The sequence below is a fragment of the Microcaecilia unicolor genome, chromosome 9 (assembly GCF_901765095.1).
Source record: "Microcaecilia unicolor chromosome 9, aMicUni1.1, whole genome shotgun sequence".
Taxonomy (NCBI): Eukaryota; Metazoa; Chordata; class Amphibia; order Gymnophiona; family Siphonopidae; genus Microcaecilia; species Microcaecilia unicolor.
In genome coordinates this window covers 190,832,351-190,845,979 of record NC_044039.1, presented here as the reverse complement: position 1 = coordinate 190,845,979, position 13,629 = coordinate 190,832,351, and the positions used below count along the sequence as shown (strand labels likewise).

At 37.4% G+C, this 13,629-nt stretch overlaps 1 protein-coding gene across 1 annotated transcript in view; it reads right to left on the bottom strand.

Annotated features, from left to right (window-relative positions):
• Positions 1-13,629, bottom strand: part of CDC42BPB (CDC42 binding protein kinase beta) — a 288,059-nt gene that overhangs the window by 141,215 nt on the left and 133,215 nt on the right. Inside the window, 2 exon segments of the mRNA XM_030214305.1 lie at positions 1,698-1,777; positions 5,038-5,286. Coding sequence (XP_030070165.1) covers positions 1,698-1,777; positions 5,038-5,286 — 329 coding nt within the window.

The window sequence follows — 13,629 nt, the reverse complement described above, 5'->3', positions numbered from 1 at the left end:
AAAGGTTGCAGAAGTACAAACATGTAATTTTTTCAGCCTGCCTATGGACCCATGACAAATTGGCCAGTCTCAGCATTTTGGATGCGAGACTTTAGCCACCTTTTCCCAGAGACAGTTACATATTAATTCTTGAGTAGAGGATTCAGAGAAAATATTTTTATCTGTACAAATGCGTATTTCTCAGTCCCATGAAAAATGCAGAAACCAAATAAAGAGGCAATTGCTAACCTGTTAAAGTAACAAAATAAAGCATCAAAACAGTCCAAAATCAAACTTTATTGGTAAAAACAAGCCTGACATGGCCACATTTCGCTTAAAAAGGCTGCACATCAGACTTCAGTGGACATTTAAAAGCATAAAATCAAACGGCAAAAAATTACCATGCTGAAATTCATAATTAATTAAAGTTAATAGCTATTACTTGGGTAAAAAAAAAGATGGGCCTGGACAACTGTCCAATAAACACTGTGATTTAGCATATTTCTTTAGTAAATTAGAAACTGTATTAAATCAAATTTCATAAAATGTTGACCATATCTTATCAACCAGTATAATTTTTGTACCTAAATTAAAACTGAGTCAGAATTAACTTGACTTCTAAAATTTCAATTTTTGTTTTAAAATAGGAAGATAATTGCTCTGCAGTAGGAACATCTAATCCATTCTCCGAAATTAAATCATCCACAGTGGTCAACTGACTGACCAAGGTGAATAATATTTTAAATATCAAATAAAGTACCTATCAGCGAGGAAATTTATATTTATTTATGGACTTTTGCCAAGCAAATTTAGTTGTTTTTTTCCCATATCTTCTCTAAGGAACAAATCTAAATCAAACCATTTAGAATATTCTCTTAATTTTCAATTTCAAGTTCAAAGGTGCTACTTCATCCAAAATAGTTTCACAGATAAAGTTCCAGTCCCAAATAATAATTCCTGCCTGCAAGACTTCCTGGGATATGAACACACTAACTTTTCCCCAAAACTGTAAAGGATCTATTTTATCTCTAGTGGTAAATACCTGTTTGGAGCTAAATTTTTTAAGACTAGGACCTTCTTGCCACCTAATTACAAAATCCAGGGGACCAATCATTAAATTGAAATAATTATTCTAAATGCAGGTTTATGTCTCCTAGCATTAAAATATGGTTGTAAAAGTATTGCTAGCTTTAAAAAAAATGAAGAGGATGGTTTTTGCCTTTTCCCTTTTGCCCAGTGAGCAGTAGAATAAGATACGACATAATGAACCTAGGCAGGAACTGTTTGAGATCTCACAAGCTAATATTTTAAGAACTGTACTACTATGAAATTTAGCAATCTTATTTTTAAAAAAAAGTCCTTAAACAGTACCGTGACACCCTTCCCCCTTTCTATTCAATCTGGGATTTGTAATGGCAAAAACCATGTCCTACCCCTATACTAAATTATCCTTTTAATACAAACTGTAATTTGCTGGTGTCTAGCTCATTCTGTATTATTTAAACCCATTGATACTATAAGCCTATCAAAATCTTTCAAATAAATAGAAACTGTGCTGTCTCTGTATTACACAAATGAAGGCGGCATACTTGCAAAAGTCAGTCCAATAAAAATCTCTCCTACAACTTATTTGTTGACCTTTATTTCTACATAGTCAAGTGATTAACATGGCAACCCACACTTTCAATTAAGTATGTGATGACTAAGTATTATCTTACCTCTCAGTTGTATATGTGAAGCCAACAAATGGCAAATGAAATCCAGAAAAGCCAGTATGAGAACTAGGAGGTACCATTTCCTGTGGTGATAACAGAAAGAACACTTGATCATGGCAAAAAGCAACTTCTCCCTGACATGTTGCATCTTTACTTTTTAAATTTAACTGAAATAGTTCTTTCAGGCTGGAGTTAGCTGCAAGGAATGTCCATTATTGCAATCAATGTTACTGCTTCACTGCAATACTCAATGCATTAATACTTGTTTTTGATTACTACTACTTAGCATTTCTATAGCGCTGCCAGGGTTACGCAGCGCTGTACAAGTTTAAACATGGGGAAGGACAGTCCCTGCTCAAGAGAGCTTACAATCTAAAGGTAAAAACTATGTAGTCAGTGTAGGTATCAGGAATGGGAAGGTGGTTAGGCACCAAAAGCAAGGGAGAAGAGATGGGCCTTGAGTAAGGACTTGAAAATGGGCAGGGTGGGCTCAGGATTACTCTGTATAGTGTTTTTCATACCTTCTATATTATCCACCTTATGACTTTACCCTAGGAAACGGCAAACTAGGAAATTAATATATATTCCATGCCTTGTCTGCATTGGTTATCATCTACCCATGAAGGTGATGATGGGCACACTCAAAATCTGTTAGTGTTGGCCAAAAGGAATTGAGGGGCAGGGTTGACAGACCGTGAAAAACACAGGAGGGGAGCTAGTGCTGATTTAAGTACTGGCATTTATCTGTATGCTCATCTATGAAAAGCAGTAGAAAACTAGAAGACAACAAAGCACCTCAAGTTAGGTTCTTAAGCTATAGCTGTGTGCAAAGGTTTAGGCATCCCTGATCAAACTGTTTCAGTGAATCCCTAAGAGAACAAAAGCTGACAAACCTCTACATAGTACAAAGTTAAACACAACATTTTTGTGCAAACTTTAAATGCATAATTACAATTTACTTGCTGATTTTAATTGATTAAAAATAAAGTGAATATACAAAGTGTAACAACTGACACTCCTCTAGCTGATTCTTTACTACTATTGTTTGACGTTAATAAGGCCCGAAAGGTTTATAGACTCGCTAGGCTTTTAATTAGGAGGTGATTCTTTCATGGTTGAAAAAATACTCAGACCTTTCTAACCTTTCAGCTTATGATTGCTGTTCTGTCTACTTTCAACAATCAGGGGCATCTCTATGCTGTATGAGCTTTGCAAATTGAGAAACTTTCATGCCTACAAAGCAAGGGAAGTGTAGAAACAAATCTCTAAATGCTTCCAGCTAGCAATTTCAACTGTCTGAAACACTGTTAAGAAACAGAATTGAATAGGACTGCTGAAGTCAAAGACCACTAGGAATGACGTGCTGAGATGTTTCGCTGACACTGTTGTGTAGTGTGGCTTACACAACAATGATATCCATTAGAGAATTGTCAGAGGGAAACCTCATCATGAAAGTCATCATCTACAGTATGCACAAAAAAAAAAAAAAAAAGGGAAAAAAACCTTGATAAGCCTGAAAACTTTTAGGGGGGGGGAAAAAAAAAAAAAAAGAGTACTTGTGACTAATAACATGAAAACCAGTTTGGCCCCAACCACACAAGATAAATTTTTGTTAAAATGTGCAACGTTTAAAGGAAACAACATTTTGCCAAAGTTAAACATAGGGGTGGACACATTAAGCTCTGCAGCCAATAGCACAAAACTACTATACAGGTGGAAAAATGGATTCAACTAAATACTAACTTAGCAGAGAATATAACGTCCAGTCAGTGGAGAAACTGTAGTTGAAAGGATGTTAAGATATTTCAGAAAGACAATGATTCAAAACATACTTCAAAATTAACCATGAAGTACTTACAAGAAAGAAAGATGAAGGTTTTGGAATGGCCTTCACTGTCCCAGGCTTGAATATTGAAAATCTGTGGGGAGAATATTTCTGAGCTAGAAGAGTTCTGCAAAGAAGAGCGGGAAAAAAATTCCAAAAGCAAGAATAGAAAGACTCAGCTGAGCTAAAGGAAACGCTTGGAAGCTGTTTTTCTGCCAAAGGAGGTGTTACAAACCACTAACCAAAAGAGTGCACAAACTTTGTCACCTACCATAAAAAAATCCACAAATAGTAATTTTGCATTAAAAATTGCAGAAACACTATCATGCAGCAGCTGTGTCAGCTTCTGTTCACTTAAGAGTTCATCAAAACATATCATTGACATGTGCCTAAACCTTTGCATGTAGCCACAGAATCTTATTTTCAGCTGATCTTAGACACCTTAATTTGGGGCTGAAAATAGCTTCTAAAGCAGAGCTGTTACTGGTAATTTTTTTTAAGGTTCTTAGTGCTGGAAATCAACGCTGGGTATGCAGACTCAAGCTCCAGACTTTGTTCTGGCTGCTTTTTATGTTCCTAAATTTAGGTGTTTAAAAAGGGTAAATATTCTTTGGGGAACGTATAGGTGCCTAGATATCCATAAGCATGGTGAATTTATAATAGGATTATGACGGTAGTTTGAACAGAACACAATAAGCACAAGGAACCTTCTGAATTGGGTACACCAGAAAGTATTTATATAGGACCCAAAGTGAGCCATGTTTTGGCAGATGCCTGCGTCAGGGGTCATATGTGTTGCGAGAAAAGGACTCACGGTCAACCCTGTTTCTTCAAAAGAACAGCAGCAGTTGCACATGCATGCCTGGGTTTATATTTTTGGTTTGGTTATTGATTCTTTGCTTTTTTTTTTTTTTTTTTTAAATAGGATATTGTTTTGAAATTTGCCCTCATTAGGTACAAGCGCACAATATTTTTTTCATTTTTCACTATATATTTTAACTGTCATTTTTGGCTCATAACCAAGCTTCCTTTGAAAGCTTGTCAAAAATTGTATTGCTAATCCAATAAAATAAGGTATCACCTCATTTTCCTTTCTTTTGTTTCTATTTATTACTATTAATATTAAAAAGTATGATATCCCCTATATATTTTTATAGGATTGTTCTGAGATGTATGATGTTGGCATAATTTTTGGCAAGTTTAATTATGGAAAATCTTGGAGGGGGCCTCAGGGCATGAGAGACAACTAGGGCATGTGTAAAGTTGAAGGTTTGCCTATTGTTTTTCGTACAGAATTCCAAAAACTAGGTTTCAAGATATTTCCAGGTACACAAATTAAAAGAGGTTTAAACTCTATTGCTATAGTAACTATAGAATTAAAATTATTATTAGGGGGTACAATTTTTAAAATACGTGGACTACTTGAGGCTGAAAATGCATTCTCGTCATTATTTCACTGCTACTCAATAAACAACAAAAGTAGTAACAACAAATGAGTAGTAAAAAGAATGAACATACATGATTCCTTAGCACATCATCATCTACATCAAAGTTTGATGTATCTGAAGGGCTGCTGACTTCCGGAATATAAGGTGCTTCTAGGTTTCGTATATTTCCCCAGTCTATTCCTTCAAAAAATGTGTGATTTTTGAAATCATCTATTCCATTCTGTCCCAGTCGACATTCCCTGCCACAGATAAGCCGCTGGATGAGATCTTTGGCTGCATCCGACACATCAGTGATATGAGATGGGAACTGAAATCGCTCCTAGAAAGCAAGTTTATACATGTGCTTCATTTTAAGATATTTGAACAGGCAAATTAATATTTTTATTTACAATATCAAGGTAAAACAAATATTGTTATGGTAGTAATTGCTAAATAAACCTAAAGACAAGAGATTGCCATAGAAGGATCACATTTATAAAAACTGTATATATCATGCAAGTATGGCGATTTTCAATTATGTTTGCCTGCAAGTGAATGATACTGCTAGTTATCAGATAGGTCACTCTTAATTATACCCCTCTTCTTCACCACCAACTCTAGGTTCCTTTGCTGTCGTCATGCTGTACTGTAGACTTCCTAAGTTGGTATACCATGCTCTATCCCTGGTCATATTCAAATCCAGGCTAAAAGCCCACTTTTTTGAGGCTGCTTTTAACTCAAACCCTTATTCAACCATTCAGAACCCATGTTTTAATTACTCCCGTTATAAATGGGACTCTCTAATCCCATGCCTTGTTTGTCTGTCTTGAATAGATTGTAAGCTCTGTCGAGCAGGGATATCTCTTGTTTGCAACAGAAAAAATGAGGTAGCAAAGGCCAGTAAAAGAAGAGTGTGCACAAAATGAAAAATAAAAACAAAATCAAGAACAAAAACTGAAACAGAGCTCCATTTCTATGTTAAAAGGTTAACACATAAATCTGACATGTTCCACCGACAGGCTTCTTCAGGGGTTAAGTATCAGATTATATCATATATGACTAATAAAAGCCTTTCCAATAAATAAACACCGTATGCGCCTCTCAGATACATAGATCCCAGATCCCATTATCAGGGGATTATATCCTTCAAGCTTGACAGTGTATGTGAACAATAGTTTCAAGTTTAATTCACATTTGATATTCTACTAAGGGCAATTACCATCATAGTGGTTTACAACGAAATATGTTTGTAGACAAAAAAAAAAGTTACAGTATAACAAAAATAAAGGACAATTGCACTGTATATCTTTATACTTCAGACCAAAACCCAAAACATCGACCACCACCACTAAGGAACTGTTTGAAATGTTATCAACATTTTTTAAAGGCATCTCTGAAAAGAAATCTTTTGAGACCTTTTTAAACATTTGGAAGGTTGATTCTAGTCGCAATTCAAGTGGTAGAGAACTCCAAAGACTTGGTCCAGCCACACTATAAATGGACTCAAATAGTATCCAGACAGATATGTTTAAAAGAGGGAGTCACCAATTTTGGTGAGAAGAGCTTAAAGAAACTATGAATAAACGAGATAAGAAAGCCGAAAGACCATTGTAGTGGGCTGTATGAACTAAGGTCAATATCTTATAAGTGATTTAATAATGAATGATTGGTAACCAGTGTTCTTTTTCTAATAATGGTTATATTTATTTGCACCATAAATGATTTTTACTAGTGGGGTATCGCTGTGTTCTTAAATGGATAGATGCTTTTTGGCACAATCATCTTACAAAATGAAAAAAGACGGATCATTATCCAACACTTGGGAAACTAAATGTGGTGTTCCCCAAGGTTTATCCCTCTCACCAATACTAACATCTCAATGCAATCTTTAAGGAATGAATTGGAGAAACTTAAGGTTAAAAGTTGCATCTATGCTAATGATAACAGTATTTTGTACCCTTTATCGACCAACGATAATGAGAATTTGAAAGGCATAATGTTATGTTTAGATACAGCTCAGCATTGGGTAGCTTCTCATAAGCTTAAAGACAAGACCAAATGTTTATGTACAGGCTCGCAACACAGTACTAGAAATTATCTGCTTTTATATTTAGGGAATCATAATTACACTTTTGATGTGTCAGCTTGTGTGTTGGGAGTCCAAATAAATAATCAACTTACAATGGAACTCCAAATAAAATAATGAAAAACTCCTTCTGTCTTTTGAGGAAGCTAATGGTAGTTCATAAATATTTTGAAATGCAGGCTTTTGTTTTATTAGTACAAGGGTTTATACTATCACAGGTGGACTATTGTAATAGTGTGTATTCAGGTTGTTCTAAATGTCTTTTAAGAAGACCTCAAATGGTACAGAATACAGCAGTTAGATTGATTTTTTTTTTCAGTCTGTTTCATAAGGTTTCTCATTATCAAAATTACATTGGCTTTCTATTAAGGCTTGGGTTCAATTCAAATTGTGAGCCCCCATTACTAAGCTGCACTATAGGCGCACTAGCGTATTTTAGTGTATGCTAACACTAGAGATGCCCATAGGAATTAAACTTTTATATATATAGAGTCCCCACACAAGTTACTGTTTGTGGTATTTAGAATTTCATAGGAATATATGGGCACTAGTAAAAAAAGCCCCGTTTCTGATGCAAATGAAACGGGGGCTAGCAATGTTTTCTTCTGTGTGCATGTGGGAGTGTGTGTGTCCCTGCCCTCTGGCCTCTCTCCCCTCCCCCCTCTGAGTCCTTCACTGTTACAGAGCCAGCGATTTGATTTCGTGCTCTGCTGTTTTCCTTCACTGACTGTGTTACAGAGAGGGCGGGGCAGACACTCATAGGGAAACCGGATATCTCGCCCCCTTCACACTTCCAGCTGGAGGCTTCATAGAACGTTGGTGTTGCCTTTTATATAGAGAGATCTCTAGCACTTAGAACATGCTAATTTTAGTGTGCACTAAAAACGCTAGCGCACCTCAGTAAACAGGGCCCTGAGTGTTTTAATATTTAAAATTTTATATGGTTTTGCTCCACCTTTACTACTTTGACCAATTTATCTGTGGGTAGGATAGATCATTCTTCCCATAATCAATACCTTATTCATTTTCCATCTATAAAGCAGCTTAAATGATTGGTGTCGCTTTTGTACCAGGCACACTCTATTTGAAATGGTCTACCTTCTTTTGTCAGATTTGAAAGGAATTATTTAATATTTAGAAAATACCTGAAAACTTTCCTATTTCAGAAGTTTACAGTATCTAGATGCTGTTAAAATTTTATCTTTCAGTTTATTCTATTACAAGCAACAAAGCTCATTTCATGAAAAATGAAACAGGCCCTAGGAAGGCTGTCATCTAAGCGATTTCTCCTCTCTCCCCTCTCATCCATGTCCAGTGATTCTCCTCTGCCCTGCCGTCCCCTCCATGTCCAGCGATTCTCCTCTGCCCTGCCATCCATTTTTATTTATTAGGATTTATTTACCACCTTTTTGAAGGAATTCACTCAAGGCGGTGTACAGTAAGAATAGATCAAACATGAGCAGGAGGCAATTAGAGCAGTAAAAATATTCGAACAATACAAAGTATGGCATGGAGGCTTATTTTCAAAGCACTTAGCCTCCCAAAGTTCCATAGAAACCTATGGAACTTAGCCTCCCAAAGTGCTTTGAAAATATGCCTCATGGTATACTACTTGCAATGGCAACACAATATATGTACTAGAACATTATAATTGGTAGTGAAGGGTAAGGCAAAGTTGTAAAATATAGATGAGTAAGAAAGTAGGAAGAATTAGAAAATAAGGTGATTGATTTGAATAAAGTTGCACGTGACGTCAGAGAGATGGTTAAATATTATCTCAGCTAGGGTAGGAGTGGATAAACATGTCCCGCTGCAGTATGTGCAACTATTTGTTGAGTGAAAAAATATTTCCTCCTATTTGTTTTAAAAATATTTCCATGTAATTTCATTGAGTGTCACCTAATCTTTGTACTTTCTGAAAGAGTAAAAAATCAATTCACTTCTACTCATTCTACACCACTCAGGATTTTGTACACCTCAATCATATCTCCCGTCATCTGCTCTTTTCCAAGTTGAAGAGCCCTAACCTCTTTAGCCTTTCCTCTATGAGAGGCGTTCCAGCCCCTTTATCATTTTGATTGCTCTTCTTTGAACTTTTGCTAATTCCACTATATCTTTTTTCAGGTACTTGACCCGAACTGAATGCAATACTCAAGGTCAGGTTGCACCATGGAGCTATACTGAGGTAATATATTATTTTCAGTCTTATTCACCATCTCCTTTCCTAATAATTCCGAGAATCCTGTTTGCTTTTTTGGCCGCTGCACACCGAGAAGATTTCAGCATATTATCTACACCACCACCTAGATCTTTTTCTTGGGTGTTGACCCTTGCATCAGATAACTGTGGTTCAGATTTTTCTTTCCCCAATGTGCATCACTTTGCATTTGTCTACATTAAATTTCATCTGCCATTTGGATGCCCAGTCTCCTAATTTCCTAAGGTCTTCCTGCAATTCTTTACAGTCTCCATATGTTTTTAACAACCTTGAACAGTTTTGTCTCATCTCCACATTTAATCACCTCACTCATCATTCCAATTTCCATACCATTTATAAATATGTTAAATAGCACCGGTCACAGTACTGACCCCTGTAGCACTCTACTATTCACCCTTCTCCATTGAGAGAAAAGACCATTTAACCCTACCCTCTGTTTTCTGTCCAATAACCAATTCCTAATCCATACCAAAGCATTGCCTCCTATCCCATGACTCTAATTTTCTCAGGAGTCTCTCATGAGGAACTCTGTCAAAAGCTTTCTGAAAATCTAGATACACTGCATCAACCGGTTCACATTTATCCACATGTTTATTCACATCTCCAAAAAAAATGAAGCAAATTGGTGAGGCAAGACATCCCTTTGTCTGAACCCATGCCGACTCTGTCCCATTAAACCATGTTTATGTGTTGCGTAATTTTATTCTTTATAACAGCTTCCACTATTTTACCCAGCACTGCCACAAACACTGAAGACACCAAGAATGAATGTCTTTGCCAGAGATGGTCCTATTGCACCAGCTACAGCGCTTAAAGCCACTGGAAACCTTTGACGACATGGAAGGGAAAACAGTTGTTGATGAAATCAAATGGATCAAAGGGACAAGCACCAGAAAAATCGAGGGACAAATGCCCAACCAGAGATCAGGCCTAAGAGGGCCTACTGAGCACACCAAAACTAAAGGAAACTTAAAATTCAATTCAATTCTTGCATACTGCTAAATATCCCCTTTCCAGGGGTTATTGCGGTTTACATTCTAGGTGAGACAAAAGCAAAGTGTCAGTGTGAGGTTTGACAAACATTAGAGATTATTGGATTAATGCATGAGACTAACATTAAGGAAAAGATAATGGATGATACTAGGAGGTAGAGGTCATGGATAGATTGTTATGAAGCAGTCTTTGGGAAGAAAAAGGTTTTTAGCCTCTTCCTTAAGTTGAGGTAGCTGTTTTCTGTTCTGATGGGAATAGGCAGAATTCCATATTTTGACTCCAAGAATGGGGAATAGAGAGCTGGAAAATCTTCTGATTTCTAATTGACTTTTGGAACGGTGATGCTAGCATCAGTTGTTTCAGTCTGTTAAGACTGGACCAAACATAGCAAAGCAGTCTTACCAATTCAAAGATGAAGCCTTGTAGGATTTGAAAAATTAAACAAGCAGCTTTGAACCTGAGTCTTTCTGCTATGGGAAACCAGTGTAGTTTGTTTAGATGAAACACTAGCATATCTATTCAATCTGTATATTAGTCTAGCTGCTGTGTTCTGTATCATTTGCAGGTTTTTTTCTGATATTGACACTTAATAACAAGAAATAGAAAGTTACAGTATTCCAAGCAAGGTAGGACTAACATTTAGACTAGTAGTGCGAAGGCTTTATGGTCAAAGGATGATCTGACTAGATGTAGCTGTCTCATTTTGAATAGTGTTTTCTTCCATAGCTGGTTAATATGGGCAGTGAGGGTGAGTGAAGAGTCAAGCATGACCCCTAGTAGTCTGGTTTCAGAATAGACTGTAAAGATTTGACCATTAGTCAAAGATATTGATGATGGGACCTCAACTCCCTGATTTCAGAACCATAGGACCTTGGTTTTCTGCACATTCAATTTCAGTTTATTGGTCAGGGTCCAGGTGCTGATAGCAGTCATACCATTCGCTACAAACTGAGTTGGATCTATGTTTGATGCTGTCACTGGTAAGAGAAGTAGGATGTCGTACGCATAGGATAATAATAGTTCCTTAAGTCCCAGGTGTATTGAGGCAAGGAATAACAAAGAGACTGAACAGGATAGGTGACAGTGGAGATCCCTGTGGGACCCTGTAATTAGGAGACCAGATGTTGGAAAACTGGTTGTTTTGCTCAACAGAATAACTTTGATTTGAAAGAAATTCACTGAACCATTTGAACACAGTCCCTGTTATTCCTATCTGATCCAGGCGTTCAAGTAGCAATGTGTGGTCAACCACATCGAACGCCACTGATATATCAAACTGGAGAATTACTTGGTTGCCTTTGCACAGATGTTGTTTGACATATGTAGTTAGAACTAGCAGCAATGTTTCCATACTATGTGACGATCTGAAGCCAAATTGTGACGTGTAAAATAGAAACTTTTTTCCAGATATAAACAGCGATGTTTACTAATGTAGGTTTCTAATACTTTAGTAAAAAAGGGTATGCTTGCCACTTGACGGAAGTTTGCAGGCGATGTTACGTCTAGCCCAGATCCCTTCGGTAGTGGAGTGAGAACAATTTTGCCCATGCCAGAAGGAAGAGCGCCAGTTTTTAACAGCTCACTGAGATTATCAAGTAGCAAGTTTACTGCTCCCATAGGGATGGATTTGAGTAGATGTTCTGAGCAGTTGGCTTGGGAGCATTTCAACAGCATTGATCTTACATCCTCAACTGTTAGTGGCTGAGAAGTTTCCCAGTTTAGGTCAGTTTTGAGTCCTTGAGTTGTACAATCTCCAGTGATTAAGGTTGAGCTATGGGTTGGACTATTTCTCTGCTGGTGTAGCTTCAGATAGTTCAGACCTAATTTGGAGGATCTTATTGGCGAAATGATCAGCTAGGTCTTGGGCAGTGGGACATGTTTTCTGTGAATGTTCATCCTTATTAGTGGAAGCTAGTGTTTTAACTAAGGAGAAATGTTTTTTACTGTCAAGATCATCTTGACCTATTAGGCTGCTATAGTATTGGCGTTTTGAGTCAGCTACCTTTGGATTTATCAGTAGTATCTTTGTTTTTTCTCCATTGCTTTTCTAGGATGGATAGTTCCTCTGTAAACCATGGCAAACTTCTGGATGTCTTGACCTTTTTAGTGGTAAATGGGAGCAATTTTGTCTAGTATGGCTTTCACCTTGGTGTCCCAGCGGGATTTGATCGAACCATGTGTAGGAGATGCGGTAGTGAGGGAACCTGTTAGCTCAGACCAGAAAATGGCCTCGTTGATTTTACCTCTGGTAGAGATGAGTTTGGAAGACTTGTGTCTGGTTAAGCTTGACATAGAGATATTAATGGTGAAATCCAGTTGGAAGCGGTCATTTGAATGAACTAGTCAAGCTATTAGGCCTTTTTCATGAGTTGCACCCTCAGAGAAAGTGGTTAGTCTGCAGTCCTTCAGGAATGATTTGAAGTTGTGGACATTGGTGTCAATCATTTTCCAAGTGTAAATTTAAGTCTCCCAGGAAAATAATAACTGAAAATTGTGAGATGGCTGAGGAAGTAATCTGTTCAAGTAGAGATTCTGCCTTGGACCAAGCTCCCGGAGGACAGTAAATGAGAAGTAGGGCGATTTGATTTGCCTCATTTGAATCTTCACAGAATTTGCACAGCAAGCATTCCAGTTCAGGGAAAAGCCCAGAACTAAAGACACGTGGAAAAACTCTTCAAGATTAGAGCAATTCTGTCTCCTTTTTCACCCAGTCTTGGAGAATGAAGAATACCATAACTGGGTGGGATAGATATGGGGTAGTATCGAACTATCAACTTCTGTGAGCCATATTTCTGAGATAAACAGAAAGCCCAGATCTGAAGATTCTCGCAGATCCCCGAGTAAGACAGCCTTGTTCCCCACAGACCTGGCGCTGATATAAATGGTGGGGACAGGAGTGAGTTGAGACTTGTGTTCCAAAGGGGAGAATTGTTTGGATAATTGCAAAAGATAACGAGGTTTTTTAGGTTGTCAAATGTTAGCCATTTGATTCTGGTCTGTAACCATAGTAGAGTTCTGACGATATGTACTGGCATTGTCTTGCAGATATCTGGCATTATAATTAGGGTGTTTCTTATTACATGGTTTTCTAGACAGGTTATAGATTAGAGGGATAGGATTAGGCACCTAGTTATCTGGTAGGGTGCCACCAGACGTGCACAAAAGGGCTAAGCAAATCCATGTGAGCCACTTCATGGTGATTGCTTTTGGAGCTAGTTTAAGTCAGTTGTGTTTAACACTCTTTATCAGTCCTAAAAGTGCGCTGTTAAAGACTTCAGAATGGAGTCTTCCTTGAAGGTAGATGCCACCAATGGTGAGGAGAGGTCAAGGTGTCTCAAATACTCATAAGATGGGGAGGTGTAGATGTGCCGATGTGGCAAGCTTCA